Source organism: Notolepis coatsorum (genome assembly GCF_963971535.1).
Source record: "Notolepis coatsorum genome assembly, chromosome: 2".
Taxonomy (NCBI): Eukaryota; Metazoa; Chordata; class Actinopteri; order Aulopiformes; family Paralepididae; genus Notolepis; species Notolepis coatsorum.
The window spans coordinates 210,775,202-210,793,664 of NC_140166.1; the positions used below are offsets into that span (position 1 = coordinate 210,775,202).

General features: G+C 42.4%; 1 protein-coding gene across 1 annotated transcript in view; it reads left to right on the top strand.

Annotated features, from left to right (window-relative positions):
- eipr1 (EARP complex and GARP complex interacting protein 1) overlaps positions 1–18,463 on the top strand; it is a 110,382-nt gene that overhangs the window by 57,825 nt on the left and 34,094 nt on the right. The window contains exon 3 of the mRNA XM_084307999.1: positions 8,278–8,414. Within this exon, the coding sequence (XP_084164125.1) occupies positions 8,278–8,414 (137 nt within the window). The remainder of the gene's footprint in view (positions 1–8,277; positions 8,415–18,463) is intronic.

Consider the following 18,463-nt stretch of genomic DNA (forward strand, 5'->3'; position numbering starts at 1 on the left):
AAAGAAAGTAGGGAAGGGAAAGAGGAGAAGAGAGAGAGAGAGAGAGAGAGAGAGGAGAGAGAGAGAGAGAGAGAGAGAGAGAGAGAGAGAGAGGAGAGAGAGAGAGAGAGAAAGTAATGAATCTGAATCATTTCAAATTGTTTATAGATTCATTGTTGCTCATGGAGACTATTTAAAAATAATTCATAAGGACTCCTATAACCTCCTCCTATAGTCTACACACACACACACCCACACACACACACACACACACACACACACACACACACACACACCACACACACACACACACACACACACACACACACACACACCACACACACACACACACACCACCCACTGTTTGCTCGGTATGGATACATGTTCAGTCTCATCTCCCTATTCTCAACAGTTGTCTGTTTTTATCTAGCCCTGCTGTGGAGAGAGAGCAGCGTTACAGAGCAGCTTTGATTGGCCTATAAACAGGCTCAGCTCAAGTGGGAACTACAGAACCAGCTGGCCGTGTGGCATATCATATTTGGGCTATTATGGTGAATGAGCCATAAACGGCTCATTGACAAAGTAGCATCCTATAAATATCTGGGCATATGGATTGATGAAAAGATGGCCTTTGATGTTCATATTGGGAACCTACTGAGAAAACTTAGACCTAAACGGACTTTTTCTTCCGGTTAAAGAAATGTTTCCCGTCTGAAGCCAGAAAGAGAATTGTGCAGAGTTCCTTTCTGCCTGTATTAGACTATGGCGATGTGATCTATATGCATGCTCCTTCCTCCCTGCTTAAAAAGCTGGATTCTGCGTACCATACTGCCATACGTTTTGTAACGGGTGCAGGCTCTCGCACCCACCACTGCACTTTGTATCAGTCATTAGGATGGTCCTCTCTGTACCAAAGAAGACAATCACACATGTTGATTTTTATCCTTAAGTAATTGCTAGGTAAGCTGCCCTTATATATCTCCAGACTTCTGTCCTTTTATACTTGCTTTTTTAATACCAGACGAGCAGCAAATGGGATGCTGTTAAATGTTCCTTTGATGCAGTCAGAGCTTGGTAAAGCTGCATTCTCCCACTATGCTCCCTTTTTATGGAATACGCTGCAAGTGAAACTTTGTCTACAGGCACTTCCTACTGTAAATGCTTTTAAAGGTATGCTACGATTAGCCCTTCATGAAACATGTAACTGTTTTACCTGATGCTATTGTTGATGTGATTATGCTCCTTGCCACTGCACAAATGACCCTCTGTATTTATATTTGAATTGTATGTTTTTTGTTTAATGCCCTGTTTTATGTTGAAACTTGTTGTGTGCTGTGTTGGTCAGGACTCCCTGGAAGAAGAGATCTTGTATCTCAATGGGACATTCCTGGATAAATAAAGGATAAAAAAAAAAAAAAAAAAAATGGTTGAGTGGAGGTTTATATCCAGTGTAATAATAACTTTGTTTCATACAGTGTAGGGGTGGGTGGTATGGTCTAAAATATACTGTATATTTCCCAAAGGGGACCAATAAAGGAATATCTTATCTTATCTGATCTTTTATCACAGTATTTAGAATTTTAGACGGTAACAGAATATATTTGTTTTTCTTATAATAATATTAATAATAATAATAAAAGAGAATCTGGGATGTTAAGTTTATTCCTGAGGGTTAACTATGCTGTTTCTATTGGGCTCTTCCATAAGTATTCTGAAATCTGTATATTATGACAAAATTGACATTGAACTTAAGTGTTATTGGTCATTGAACTGTCAGCTTGTGAGATATAATCTTGCACACATTTATTTTAGTTGCCACACATTTAAGCCATGGTATGAAACACGTTTAAGCCATGGTATGAAACATGTTTAAGCCATGGTATGAAACATGTTTAAGCCATGGTATGAAACATGTTTAAGCCATGGTATGAAACATGTTTAAGCCATGGTATGAAACACATTTAAGCCATGGTATGAAACACATTTAAGCCATGGTATGAAACACATTTAAGCCATGGTATGAAACACATTTAAGCCATGGTATGAAACATGTTTAAGCCATGGTATGAAACACATTTAAGCCATGGTATGAAACACATTTAAGCCATGCTATGAAACACATTTAAGCCATGGTATGAAACATGTTTAAGCCATGGTATGAAACACATTTAAGCCGTGGTATGAAACATGTTTAAGCCATGGTATGAAACATGTTTAAGCCATGGTATGAAACACGTTTAAGCCATGGTATGAAACACATTTAAGCCATGGTATGAAACATGTTTAAGCCATGGTATGAAACATGTTTAAGCCATGGTATGAAACATGTTTAAGCCATGGTATGAAACATGTTTAAGCCATGGTATGAAACACATTTAAGCCATGGTATGAAACATGTTTAAGCCATGGTATGAAACACATTTAAGCCATGGTATGAAACACATTTAAGCCATGGTATGAAACATGTTTAAGCCATGGTATGAAACATGTTTAAGCCATGGTATGAAACACATTTAAGCCATGGTATGAAACATGTTTAAGCCATGGTATGAAACATGTTTAAGCCATGGTATGAAACATGTTTAAGCCATGGTATGAAACATGTTTAAGCCATGGTATGAAACATGTTTAAGCCATGGTATGAAACACATTTAAGACATGGTATGAAACATGTTTAAGCCATGTTATGAAACATGTTTAAGCCATGGTATGAAACATGTTTAAGCCATGGTATGAAACATGTTTAAGCCATGGTATGAAACACATTTAAGCCATGGTATGAAACATGTTTAAGCCATGTTATGAAACATGTTTAAGCCATGGTATGAAACATGTTTAAGCCATGGTATGAAACATGTTTAAGCCATGGTATGAAACACATTTAAGCCATGGTATGAAACATGTTTAAGCCATGGTATGAAACACATTTAAGCCATGGTATGAAACATGTTTAAGCCATGGTATGAAACACATTTAAGCCATGGTATGAAACACATTTAAGCCATGGTATGAAACATGTTTAAGCCATGGTATGAAACACATTTAAGCCGTGGTATGAATATGAAACACATTTAAGCCATGGTATGAAACATGTTTAAGCCATGGTATGAAACACATTTAAGCCATGGTATGAAACATGTTTAAGCCATGGTATGAAACACATTTAAGCCATGGTATGAATATGAAACACATTTAAGCCATGGTATGAAACATGTTTAAGCCATGGTATGAAACACATTTAAGCCATGGTATGAAACATGTTTAAGCCATGGTATGAAACACATTTAAGCCGTGGTATGAATATGAAACACATTTAAGCCATGGTATGAATATGAAACACATTTAAGCCATGGTATGAAACATGTTTAAGCCATGGTATGAAACATGTTTAAGCCATGGTATGAAACACATTTAAGCCATGGTATGAAACATGTTTAAGCCATGGTATGAAACACATTTAAGCCGTGGTATGAAACATGTTTAAGCCGTGGTATGAATATGAAACACATTTAAGCCATGGTATGAAACACATTTAAGCCGTGGTATGAATATGAAACACATTTAAGCCATGGTATGAAACATGTTTAAGCCATGGTATGAAACACATTTAAGCCATGATTGGGTTGGGAGTTTTATTGATAACAGACTTGACCGTATAGAATATATTTTAGACAACTAAACACTAAACACACTTAGACATTGAATGGAAAACAAGTATGTATGGAGGGTCAGGCTGGCGCCACTTCCACACCATGTTGCTGAGGTCAGCTGAGGTCATCTGAGCAGCTAGAAGCACTATTGAAAGGAGAGGAAGCTGTCCAATGTAAACAAATGCGTGGGAGCAGTAAGATGGGTTGACGGGAGAATCATTGGCTTAACCTGTGCTAGCATGTGATGAATCAATTATAACAATTGCTGTGGATAGGCGGCTGGGTGGCGCAGCGGTCTAAGCGCTCGTCACCAACGCAAGAGACACCGGTATCGAATCCGGCTGTCAGCGTTGCCTCCGGCTTGGCCGGCCGTCATACTGAACGGAGGGAAGCCGTTGGGGTGGTGTTCTGGTCGTTGTAAACAGCGACTCCTACAGGTCGGTCAGGGCGCCTGCACAGCGAGGGAGGGATATGTTGAAGGTAGTGTGACCTCCCACGCGTTACACTTCACCAATGAGAGTCCGCGCTGGCAGGTGAAAAGAGGTTGCTGGCCGTCTCCTATGTGACGGAGGAAGCATCTGATAGACTTCAGGACTCCCTAGACCGACCAGTGGGGGGCACATGCGAGCAACGACCAGGAAGGGGAGGGGGGAATTGGCATGACGACTAAATTGGGATGGGAGAAAATCTGAGAAAAACAGAAGAAAAAGTGGATAAAAAAAAAACAGTTGCTGTGGATGTGAACCAGTGATATGAACTGAGGCCCCGTTTAGACGAGCGTTTTGTGAACAGAAACCGCAAAAGTCATCTTGCGGTTTCACTTTTAATTTTACGTTTAGACGAGCGTTTTGGGGTGAAATTCTCCGTGCAGACGACGCTGTAACGACGGAGACCCGCTGTCACACGATTGGCGCATATGTCACATGACGTGCTGTGAAGACCCGCCCTACTCTGCCTCTGATTCGCAGACTGTGGATGGGGAATGTGATTGCACCAAAGCAGAGTCACTCACAGACAGTGGGTCCACTCACGGCGCGGGACAGATTCTTGTGTATTTAACCCTTTCACTGCCACACGACAGCCGGTTGTGTGATAGTAAAGGGGTAACCTTCTGTCGTGTGGCAGTGAAAGGGTTAAAAGTACTGCCAATGTAGCCTTCAGGTGATCTCCGTTGATATAAGTCAGACATACTTGCTTTGTTTACGTCTCGGCTACTGGCGCATACCTGCTACCTGTGACGTAAGCGGTACGCGCGACCAGAGCCGTGACAACCCTTTCGTCATCGTTTTATCAGATTTATACGTTTTAACAGTTTAGACGAGAGCGCAAAGCTTTTGCGTTTCTAGGAATTCCACCCTGGAAGGTAGTCTCACTTTTTTGCGGTTTCACCCCGTAAAAACGCCGTTTCCGTATAAACGAAAGGCACATCCGAAAAAATATTTTTGCGGATTCACCTGCTAGCGTTTCCGTCTAAACGGGGCCTGATATCACTTCACTTTGGCTAACAATCCCAACATTGGATCTCAAAACAGCAAACAATTATAATATTTGGAAAAAACTGGAAAAGAAAACGGATTCCCCATCTAGCTAAATTATTTCTGATTGGAAATGTATTAAATGTATAGGCTACTGCTAAAATATTTCTAATTTGAAATCCCACCAAAATATTTTCAATTAATTTGATTTAGCTTCTACTAAAATGTCTTTCATTCGAAAACCTAGACATGTTTAAAACACTACGATTTGAGTCTATTTAGGCTTGTTTGGTCAACCAAACAAAAAAATTCCCCCACGCCTGGTTTGAGCCGCTGATCCATACAGAACAGTGAGTGAGGCAGGAGGTGTGGATCCATACAGAACAGTGAGTGAGGCGGGAGGTGTGGATCCATACAGAACAGTGAGTGATGCAGGAGGTGTGGATCCATACAGAACAGTGAGTGAGGCGGGAGGTGTGGATCCATACAGAACAGTGAGTGATGCGGGAGGTGTGGATCCATACAGAACAGTGAGTGATGCAGGAGGTGTGGATCCATACAGAACAGTGAGTGAGGCGGGAGGTGTGGATCCATACAGAACAGTGAGTGATGCGGGAGGTGTGGAGCCCCAGCGTGGGGCCAAGGTGAGGTAGCGGTCGCCGGTCCTGACATGGACTGAGCTGCGGGGGGGCAGGAGAGATGCTGCTGTAGAGGCCTGCAGCTCCGGGGGGAGGCCTCGCCACATACAGGCCTGTCAATAGTACTCATATCCTGCCATGCGTTCAGAACACACACACACACACACACACACACGCACACACGCACACACACATGCACACACACACACACACGCACGCACACACGCACGCACACACGCACACACGAACCGATCCATGTTGGAACCACGAATGAGATTTCTACATGGAATCTAGAGCTGCTACTAGTAACTATTTAAGTAACTTATTCACCCAAAGATTATTTGATCAATTCATCTGTGCATTCATCTGTTGATTTTCTAACATTTACATTTAAATGTACTTGAATTAATAAAATCAAATCAAATCAAATCAAATCAAATTTATTTATAGGGCCCGACAACACACGTTAATGTCCCCATGGGCCGTACAGATCTTCTTTAAACAAGTCAAGAAGAAAACATAACAATAAGTCAAGAACAGAACAAGAACACCATAAGGTGCAAACATTTTTAGATGGATGCAAATAAATGAAAGAATGCAAGCACTCCCAGACATACCCCACGCGAAGGTAAGGAAAAACTCACTAAAACCTAACAATAGGGAAAAAAGCTCCACAGGCAGTGTGGAGGAGAGAAACCTTAGAAGGGCCATTCAAGGGGGGATCTCCCTTCTTAGATGTTGGTGATAGTAGTGTTGCAGACGGACAGTTGGTAAGCATGCACTCATGTGTGTAGTGGAACACAGATGAGTGCATGCAATAGCAACTGTACATTTTGAAAAATTAAAGATAGAGCTAATAGCGATAGCAACTGAACATAAAATGTAACCTTTATTTATCCAGGTAGTCTCATTGAGATTGAAGACCTGGCCAAGGTAGCAGCAGTAGGCCTACACAATAATTACTAACAACGCAACAGTCAACAGTACATAAAACAACACACAGAGACTATTCATCGCAAGGACGTGTACACTCCTCCGTTACAGGATCTTGTATAAGACTTTTAAAATCATCCAGATCCACTCTATTCAGCTCTTCCTGCTGATTATTCCATGCCCACGGTGCATGATGGGAGAACGCTGTTTTTCCCAGTTCTGTACGAGCCATGGGAACATTATAGAGCCAACAGTTCTGGGAGTGCAAAATTGGCCCCATGAATCACATATCGCCATAAATTAGTATGAACAAGAAAACTGTAATGGTTTACAGTTACAATAGCTTTTTTTCCTCTAATCAAATTACTTCACAAGCCTGATTGACAGGGTTGTTCTCTCTATTGCTTTTCAGACCCAACGTTACTAGAAATAGAGCACAACGAACAATGAACACTACACAACAACCATCAAACGCACATAGCACACACATCCACACGCACACACTCACTTTAAACAAACACACTGTAGCACCCACTCCCCACACTTTATATTTATTGATAAAGGATTTGCACTACAACTCGTACACCTTACTGTAAATTGTACCTAAATTGTACCTCATCCCATTTCTGCTTTGCACTATATAGTATTGTATATTAGTACACTGCATAGTATTGTATATTATATGGTAACCCAGTTACGTCTATTCTGCATCGAACATTGTTCATATGTCTATACTGAACACTGTGACCTCATTTTCTACTTCTAATTTACATGCTATACTATGTTATTTGATACTTATCTTGTCTAGCACAGTCTCTGGAGCGTAACAGTAAGAAGCATTTTGTATAAAAGTATTCTGTACTTCTGTATGACAACTATTAAAGAAACTTGAAACTTGAAACTTGAAACCATGTAATCTATCCAATCAGGTGCAGTAGTGGAGACCATGCTGTTCAGCACGATTAGATGGTGGTTATCAGCTAACATGGAGTAGTATAGACCATAGGGCTGTCTTAAATACTTCGAAGCTTCGTTCGATGGGCATGGGATTCAAATGGGAAAATAAAATTCGAATATATAAATATTTTTTTTAATCAAAATCAACTCTGCCTCTCTTTGTTAACTACAACAAGCAATGCTGTTTGTTATTTAAGATGAGGTCGGACTCGGCACTGACAGATTTGTGTTCATTGTGCTGCTTTTATAAACCCTCAAATGATGGCTTACAATATTTCATGAAAGCAAAGTGTTTCGTTTGTCTAAGATTTAAAAAGGTTTAAACTTTACAGCACTGACAAAGTTGAACAAAGTGCTGTACAAGTCCCACAACATAAAACTTTTATTTTCTCTGCCCCGAAGCTTCGAATGCCAAAAAGAAATCCGAAGGTCAGCCCTAATAGACCATGCTGTTCAGCACCATTAGATGGTGGTTATCTGCTAACATGGAGTAGTGGAGACCATGCTGTTCAGCACTTTTCTGAGCTGAAATACATAAACAAACCAGAAAGGAATACTCATTGAAGGAACAAGGTGTTGAAAAGTAATATAATTAATCAGGGCCAGACGTGAAAACACTAATGACATTAACCCTCTCCTTCCCAGATCTCCAGCGTTGCCACCCTGGAGGGCAAAGGTCAACTCAAGTTCACCTCAGGCAAGTGGAGTCCCCACCACAACTGTAGCCAACTGGCCACGGCTAATGACACGGCCATACGAGGCTGGGACCTGCGCACCATGAGGTGAGCTACGTTCACGACCGCACTCCATATCTGTTCTAATGTTACCAAAAAGGGATTGCTGTTGTTGCTGTTGATAAGAATGTAATGTTTCTTATTGTACGTCCTGATAGACTAACATGTGTAACGTTGTTCAGGTTAAAGACGCGTGTGACGTTGTTCAGGCTTACAATGAACAGTCAAGCATTGACCCAAGTGATCTACACTTAAGCAATAATACACAAGAAGCCGTGGTCTGTCATAAATATTGCCACGCCTGTGATGCGCCTGCAGGCATCACAGCCGTGGCAATATTCATGACATACCACGGCTTCTCGTGTATTATTGCTTTTATACAGCAGGTTGCACCGTCGGAAAAATATAGGATGAATAAAATTCGAGGGTCTTTTATATCGATTTCAGGGAACTTGGCGTAGAAAAATAGTTCCTAAAGATGTCTCGTTGCTATGGAATTTAAAATGCTATCAACAAGCTTGGCAACGCAAACTAATGACGTATTAGTATTAGCACCTTGGGGGATCAGAACCTTGGACAGTTCCTCTTTATCTATCTACTCGTTTATGGCAAGCACTGGACAAAAGTATACGTTCACACTAATACAACGAATTGTCTATTGACTGAGCAGCCTGGCATTTGTGTGCCATCATGTCCGGAATCAACCAGGAAATAGCTAACGGCAAACAGTTGTTGTCGTCGTCTAAAATGTATAATAATCACAAGATACATTCAGTGCTGGATCTAACTAAATGGATGTATGGAGACACATTTATGGGAAGTTCAAGACCGGACCACAAAGCTTCTGGAAGGGTTAGAATGACACGCGACGGCGCTTCCAATTCGTACGCCGATGGTTTACCAGCAGCAAAGAAAGTGAGTCTCTCAGCCTCTGTGTTATGATATTATGATTTGAAAATATAACTATAGTGCTATCACAACCGTCTACGGTCCTGGCGCCCTCTAAGAGTTAACGGGTATGTTAAATCAAACGTTACTTTGCCCGCGGAGTAGGTCATGTTGACACAGTTTCCGTTTGATGAATGGCAGTTGAAACTTTCTACAACATTCTAAAGCCAGCGCAGTGGTCTATTCATGGTAGTTTAACTGTGAGTGTATCATGAATATACTCAGGGCTAGATCCACAAAGAATGGATTGCACGGTGCTAATTGCACCCTTACTTACAATTCATTATGAATTGAAAATGGGGGACCCTGATGTAAACAAGACGAAAGTCTTTCTCTGGTCTGCATCCCCTTAACAATTGTGTGTATTGAGCCGTACTGTATTGTACCCATTCTGCAATCTGTTAATACAATTTTCATTCAATCACTGTGCGTTAATGAAAATTGTATTAACAGATTGCAGAATGGGTACAATACAGTACGGCTCAATACACACAATTGGGGGATGCAGACCAGAGAAAGACTTTCGTCTTGTTTACATCAGGGACGCTCATTTTCTATTCATAATGAATTGTAAGTAAGGGTGCAATTAGCACCGTGCAATCCATTCTTTGTGGATCTAGCCCTCACTGTTTAGAACGCTCTCGACCAATCACAATGCGTGGTCGGACCTACCTGTTGTATAAACAGTAGGCTGAGTAGGGTGTAACGGTACACAAGCCACGGTTCGGTACGTACCTCGGTTTTGGGGTCACGGTTCGGTACGAGTTCAGTACAACAGGGAAAATATTTATAATGATTATTATATAATTATTATAATTATTATAATTATTAAATATTAAAAAAAATTATTAAGTTATACTTAGTTCCACCTAGGCTTGCCGCGGTAATCAGTCAGTTATAACGGTGTCATTCTGTGTTCAGGAATCCACTTGGGTAAATTAATTGCCTAGTGCCCCCACCGGTGTATACTTTCAGTTTCACTTCTAGAGTAGATTTTACTTCACGTGAAGCAGAGAAAGACTCTAGAGAACAGATGCCATGTTACACAACAATGGCAGAGGATTTATCAATATTTTGGATTTAAACACTGCAGCTCGACTGGAGAGGAGCTCAGAGGATCAGTCCAGATCAGCAAAAGTACGTTTGCAGGGTTTTTTCTCTCTCGGATCAGCTGTGAAGGGAAAGTAGCGCGGAAGACGTTGGTGGGTGTGTGTGTGTGTGTCTTTCCATTGGTTAACATTATTAGGCGAACAAGAAAACTATGAACATTTTCAGCCTTGTGTACTGACCCTGCTGTGTTACAAACATATCATTCATTCATGGTTTAGTTTCAGGAACACCTGTAGTAAGGGGAGGGGAGGAGGGGAGAAACAGCCCAGTGCAGAGTGTGCGGTTACTTTGTTATGTCGGCATATCATCATGCCTTTTACAAGCTTCAACGTTTTATTTATCATCTAAATGTGGCAATACAAGCTTGATATTCAACGTTAAATGAATGACCTTCTGTGTTAAGACTGTGCAACCCTAGTTTCACCTAGTGGTAGGAGACGTGTTCGTTGTATGGCTGGATGTACCGAACCGTGACGTCCGTACCGAGAAGTCGTGGGATGAATACACATACCGTTACACCCCTAATAAACAGTAATAATAAAAAAAATAAAAATGAAACCTTCTAATGTCAATATACCAAACCAATTCCAAACCATTAAAATGTTCGGCGCCAGTGCTTGAGTGTGAGTGTGTGTGTGTGTGTGTGTTGTGTGTGTGTGTGTGTGTGTCCGTCCGTCCGTCCAGTTGGTGTGGCAGCTGTGTGATGGCAGCATTTCAACACGCTTCACAAGCTCATCAGACGACCTCTGAAGTGTTTCCACACAACTTACCACACAAAACACACGCAAGCCTGCATGCACACACACACACACACACACAGACACACACACAGACACACACAGACACACACACACGCACACACACACACACACAGACACACACACACACACACACACACACACACACACACACACACACACACACACACATCATTCCTATCCTCCTCATCTCATCCTCTCTCCTCTCGTCCATGATCAATCCATGATTTTCCTGAGAATGTCCTACCAGACACCAGTGTCTACAACAGGAATGTCCTACCAGACACCAGTGTCTACAACAGGAATGTCCTACCAGACACCAGTGTCTACAACAGGAATGTCCTACCAGACACCAGTGTCTACAACAGGAATGTCCTACCAGATACCAGTGTCTACAACAGGAATGTCCTACCAGACACCAGTGTCTACAACAGGAATGTCCTACCAGATACCAGTGTCTACAACAGGAATGTCCTACCAGACACCAGTGTCTACAACAGGAATGTCCTACCAGACACCAGTGTTTACAAGTCAAGTCAAGTCAAGTCAAGAGTTTTAATTGTCACAGCATACAAGTATACAATGAAATGCGGGTGGTCTTGCCCGCAACGATGTGCAATACAGTGTTACAACATATAATAGAATCCAATAAAAAACAACATTGTGCAATAACCAGGTAACAGGTAACATGGTGTGACATCTCGGTATCTGTACATAGTTATTTACAGAGCATATAGGACATGCTAGGTAGCTTTGGTAGTGCAATACACTGTTCCTGTTATTCTAATTTAAAGTGGCCTTTACAACAGGAATGTCCTACCAGACACCAGTGTTTACAACAGCCAAGAACAGCAAATTTAGGGTGTGTTCACATCTGAAAGTCCAGGGATAGTCCGGACTTTCCGTGGATAGTCCGGACTTTCTGGTGGACCAAATGTGAAAATGATACATTGTTTGATTTTGGTCTGCGTTCACACTACCCTGTTTGGTGCGGATCTAATTTGTAAACAAAGGACATGCTGTCGCATCTATTGGACTATAGCACTCACAAACGTAATCAGTTGCCGGCAGCGTAATGAGAGAGATACTATTATGAGCACGGCGCTAGTCGACTAGAGAGTAGAGAGAGAGAGAGAGAGAGAGAGAGAGAGAGAGAGAGAGAGAGAGAGAGAGAGAGAGAGAGAAAGAGAGAGAAAGAGAGAGAGAGAGAGAGAGAGAGAGAGAGAGAGAGAGAGAGAGAGAGAGACCTTTCCTTCCTGCGTAAGCTGTCAACTACTAGACAGCTGCATAGGAGCAGCTCGAGATGCGTTGTTGTTACAGAGCTGGTCCACGCTGCTATTATGAAATTACCCAAAAAGTATGCACGCTTTTTTTTTCTTTATCTGAGAGAATGTCCGCGAATGTCCTCACGCAGGAGAAAGTTGGGGGGTGCGCGCGGCGCGAGTCTATAGAGAGAGAGGAAGAGAGAGACTGCGTCTAGAGAGGAGAGAGAGAGAGGGAGGAAGAGAGAGACTGTCCGCGTGCGGCGCCAGTCTAGAGAGGAGTAGGCTACTTTGCTTCCTGGATTAGGTACTATAGTTCGATTGAAACTAACCGAGTCCCAACTTTTCAAGAGGACCATGGTTCGGTTGTTTGGTCCTCATTATAGTTCGGTTTGCGTTCATACCTGTACAAACCAAACGGACTATCGATCTAAAGGGACCCTGGTCCACTTAAAGTGGACCAAACAGGGTAGGTGTGAACGCGCCCTTAAACACACTGGGTATAGGTACAGTAGAATCACATTTGTGTTATATCAGTTGGTGATAAGAGTGGCAAAATACAATCTAAAATACAAAGTTTTATATTTAATTTATTTTTTTACATTAGTTGTTTTTCAATTCACACATTTTGAAAGGTCATTCATTAGTATTATCGTCAAAAGATTACCCAGTGTTGGCAACCTCATAGTGTTGAATTGGCACACAACACAACAACATAAGCCAAATAATGTTTCCTGCCAAGTAAGAGTTTGTTCCTGCTGAGGGCTGTGATTTCCATTGTCAGATGACAATACTGGGCAATGACTGACTACATTAACCAGACACTCAAAACACAACCATTACACATCTATTAATCCACCGTGCTTTTGAAATAACAACAACAAAACATTCACAAACACATACATGGTCCAAGTCCATCCAGGTCAGTAGGGTCGTCTAGGGTTTTATCCAAAGCGACTTACAAGTTCTGTACGACAAGTCATCAGGAAGGGCACAACTCTTATCAGCTGAGTAACAATGTTCATCAAAGTGTTGAGTGCTACAGTGTAGGTTAGTATATTAGGATTTTTTCATTTCAGATAATGGTTGAAGAAGTGCGTCTTTAGTCGACGGCGAAAGATTGGATGGGAGTCTCTGTCTTCAGCTGCTATGTAATCACAATGGACAAACATGCACGTCAAAGTACATCCACTAAAGGAAGGTTTTGTTGCCACTGACGGACTCAGACAGTTATAATACGTGTCTGACAACATTATATAGAGGATCCCAACAGAGAGAGACCTTTGTGTTTACGCTTCTTCCGGTCTCTGTTCATCCATTTCACTATCTGCGGCCAGGAGCGTTTTTTTATGATGTTTACAAAAGAATAAATCTATATAGATATTTTATAATCAATCATGACTCAGTTGATATTTGTACTACTGGCTTATTGAGTGATTGTTTTTGGCCGTTATCTTGCCAAAGTTTTCCTGTGTACTGATGCCAGGTCGACACAATAACTTTAGCTAATAGCATTACCTCCACTCTGTCTGCAGCAGGTCTCTGTTCTATCATCCCAGGTCAACACAATACCTTTAGCTAATAACTTTACCTCCACTCTGCCTGCAGCAGGTGTCTCCACTCTTGGAACAGCGTTTTTCTTTATGAAAAGCTGCTTTGGTCTAGGACGACTGGCAGTAGTCATCAGGGTTAAAATGATCACGACAGACCCGATGGTCTTCAAGGCGCAGGACAAGTGTTTTCATCCATTTGTAGCTTTCAGCGTGTCCCTATCCAACAAAGGTAGTCTATGAAAACTGTGCGAAGTGTGGCTCACAGATATGCGCAAAAACACAAACCATTGTGCTATATCTTTTAGATAACTCGATGCGTTTCTGTATTCCAGCAACAATACAAACAAATCTTCCTCACCAACTCAGTCTCTGACTGTACGCTTCCTGCTACAACTCGCCCCTCGTGGGATTTCAGAGTGAGACACTTAGTATAACAGTCTGAGTCTAAGGCCATGTCCACACTAAAACGATTTTGGTCTGTTTTCGTTTTCATTTAAAAAAAGTTTTCCGTAACCACACTAAATTGTTTAAAAGAAACGAGTGCGTCCTAATGAGAACACTGAACCGCTGAAATGCAAAAAAACACCAAAAGCAGAGAAGAAGAATGGAGCATGCGCAGTTTGCACCTACCTGCGCCTACCTACCGCCAATAAAAACAGAAGAAGAGAAGGACAACACTAGTGTTGTTGTGCCGTCCGGTTTTGTGCTGACCTACTTTTCCAGAGACACAAGGCACAACGTACTTCGGGAGTGGAGAGAGAGAGAGAGAGAGAGAGAGAGAGAGAGAGAGAGAGAGAGAGAGAGACTGCGGCTCAAACTACCTGTTGATTGATGTTTAACTTGTCCCTGTGTGTGTCCAGTCATTTCGACTAGCAAACGTTGTCTGTATTTAGTTGGTTAGCTATTTAGCTAATGTGGATAGCATTTTGAATAGCATCAATGCTAGCCGGCTGGCTAGTGGCTACAGCTTTATTTACTAAATTATGGAGGCTTTTTAATCGTCAAGGTAAGAGAGGATTTGTCACGATCAACTGAAGGCGTATGCTATGGAACAATATGTGCTTGGGTTTTCAGAAAAAGGCCAGCTATGTGACGCTAATCTCTAGTTAGTATCGTGTATATTGCATCAGTGTAATGAATATAAGCACAGCAGAGCCCCGCTCCGCTTCAGACAGAGAGAGAGCACCGCGCGTGTGTGAGCATGCATGTGTGTCATGTGTGCGTCATCGGTTCAGGAGAAGACGCGTATCGCTTGTACAGATGGTGGCGCAACGGGGGCCGTCTTCAGGCGTCTTCAGAATTGCGCACTCTGGGACCTGGTATCAAAAAGTACCGTCTTCAGGCTGCCAGAACGCAGTTCCGTGTGGCAGAACGACGCAAACGATCAAATACTTTGCCTAAAACGACCACAATCGTTTTAGTGTGGACATGGCCTAAAGCTCTTTTGGTGGACGTGCATGTTTGTCCATTCTGATTACATTGTGATTACATTGTGATTACATTGTGATTACATAGCAGCCCAGTTTGTGGCTGCCAGCTGAAGTGATCCCCCTCAATACTGGACCAATTACAAACATGTTTGTATCTATTATTAATTTAAACCTCCCACTACAGAAAAATAGGGTCCAGGTTTACAAATAACAACGTTTCTCTTAGAGGATGTTTCTTTGAAACAAAGTGAACCAACGTTGCTCTTAGAGGATGTTTCTTTGAAACAAAGTGAACCAACGTTGCTCTTAGAGGATGTTTCTTTGAAACAAAGTGAACCAACGTTGCTCTTAGAGGATGTTTCTTTGAAACAAAGTGAACCAACGTTGCTCTTAGAGGATGTTTCTTTGAAACAAAGTGAACCAACGTTGCTCTTAGAGGATGTTTCTTTGAAACAAAGTGAACCAACGTTGTGAACCAACGTTTCTCTTAGAGGATGTTTCTTTGAAACAAAGTGAACCAACGTTGCTCTTAGAGGATGTTTCTTTGAAACAAAGTGAACCAACGTTGCTTTTAGAGGATGTTTCTTTGAAACAAAGTGAACCAACGTTGCTTTTAGAGGATGTTTCTTTGAAACAAAGTTAACCAACGTTGCTCTAAGAGGATGCATAGTCTGTGATGTGTTGCAGTGAGGGTTGGCTGGTCGTGGCCTCCTGCTCCTCTGTTGGTATTCTGTGATGGTGTTGCCGGCCTTTCCACATGCGCCAGGAATCTGGTGGAGTATAATCCCTCTAGTTTGAGTCTGTATTGTCCTTTGGCCTTTTTGATGGATCTACGCAGGGCATATCTGGCCTTCTTGTAATCCTCAGCGTTGCCTGAAGCAAATGCAGTGGAGCGGGCACATAGCATGGACCGGGCTTCACAGTTCATCCAGGGGTTTTGGTTTTGGTATGTCCTGCAGCACAATGTTTTGTATAATAATAAGACACACACACACCCACATTTAATCTTATAGCAGACTTAACTTACATATCAACATTATCTGGCCATCCTCAGTAAATACTACCAACTCCACTATCAAACTTTCCAAAGACTAGAGATGGACAGGCGCTCGCTCGCGCACACACACACACACACACATTTACAGCAGACTTAATGATTTTAGAATATTTCAGCTAATGAAGTTAAATCAACTATCCAGTTTTTGTTTTTATAATGTAACGTTTGGCTACTAGAGAGAGAGAGAGAGAGAGAGAGAGAGAGATAGGGATAGGGGGGGGGGGCACACTCTTCAGTCACAGTTCATGTGTTCAGAATGATGATAAAACAGTGTTGTTAGTTTGTGGAGCCAACTCTACATCGTTGCTGGAACACTAGGGTCCTGTTAGCCTTTGAATAATATTAGGCTAACAGGCAGTACTAGCCACCAGGCATGCAGCCGTGTGTGTGTGTGTGTGTGTGTGTGTGTGTGTGTGTGTGTGTGTGTGTGTGTGTGTGTGTGTGTGTGTGTGTGTGTGTGTGTGTGTGTGTGTGTGTGTGTGTGTGTGTGTGTGTGTGTGTGTGTGTGTGTGTGTGTGTGTGTGTGTGTGTGTGTGTGTGTGTGTGTGTGTGTGTGTGTGTGTGTGTGTGTGTGTGTGTGTGTGTGTGTGTGTGTGTGTGTGTGTGTGTGAGAGAGAGAGAGAGAGAGAGACAGGCCTGTCACTGGGGATGTTCTCTTCGCCCCCAAATTCCCATTTGAACCAACTATAGTCACATAGACACACACACACACACACACTAGCTGTCAGGCCTGGGGCAGCACTGTGCACTGCAGGGTGCATACTGAAAAGCAGTACAGTGCTGCAGTCAAACGTGGCCCTGTAGTGTCTGTCTGTCTGTATGTCTGTCTGTCTGTCTGTCTGTCTCCCTGTGCAGTGCACACACGCATCCTTTGTCTGTGTGTTTCAGTGTGTATATCATGACACATGCATATAAAACAACCATATCTTCCACACTGACAAGGAGAGAGCAAATAGAAGGAGAGTGTAGATGAGAGAGAGTAGACGGAGAGATACTAGAAAGAGAGAGAGAGAATAGAGGAAGAGAGAGTAGAAAGGGTGAGGGGGAGTAGGAGAGAGAGAATAGAAAGAGTGAGAGAGAGTAGAAGGAGAGAGGAGGATAGAGAGAGTGAGAGAGTAGGAGAGAGAGAGTGAGAGAGAGTAGAAGGAGAGAGAGTAGAAGCAGAGAAAAAGCTGAAGGAGAGAGTAGAAGGAGAGAGCGAGAGTGTGAGAGAGAGTAGAAGGAGAGAGTGAGAGAGTGTGAGAGAGAGAGAGAGAGAGAGAGAGAGAGAGTAGAAGGAGAGAGCGAGAGTGTGTGAGAGAGAGAGTAGACGGAGAGCGAGAGAGTGTGAGAGAGAGAGTAGGCTCTGATGATGGAGAGAAGTGGAAAGTGAGAGCGGGGGACACTGGGAGATGATTGATAGTATTCCTGTTGGCTCCTCAGCCGTCTAGGTTAAAAGCCAACAGTCTTTTAGTGCATCCAGACAAGCGGCAGACAGTGTGAGAGACGCCTCACCCAATAAGTAACCGCCAAGAGGTTCAATTCCCACCTGGAATCGTCCAACCCAAATCATAGTCTGGTCTATTGACATTTCTCCCTCATAATGTCTGTCTGTGGCAGCGATCCAGCGTGCCAGAATGATGGGTTACCGTAGGTAAAGCATTATGCAAAATGCTCTCCCATCGTATTTTATTCACATATTCAAATATACCACCATTATGCAAAATTGTCGCCCATTAGGAGTATCGTTTTTCATATTCAAATACGGGGCCCCATTATGCAAAAGTGAGGGCTGTTTTTTTTTTATTTATTTTTTTTTAATAGTGGTATTCCATATGGCGCTGTTGATTTGAGGGCTGACCTTTTGAACCTTGCCACTGTCAAATCAATCTTCAGTAACCTTTGCAGGCGCCACGGGGGGCTCCAGAGGGCCCTGCACACGTCACGCCTTCCTAATGGCATATTCATGACCTCACCTTAGCGTAGACCTTGTGATGAGA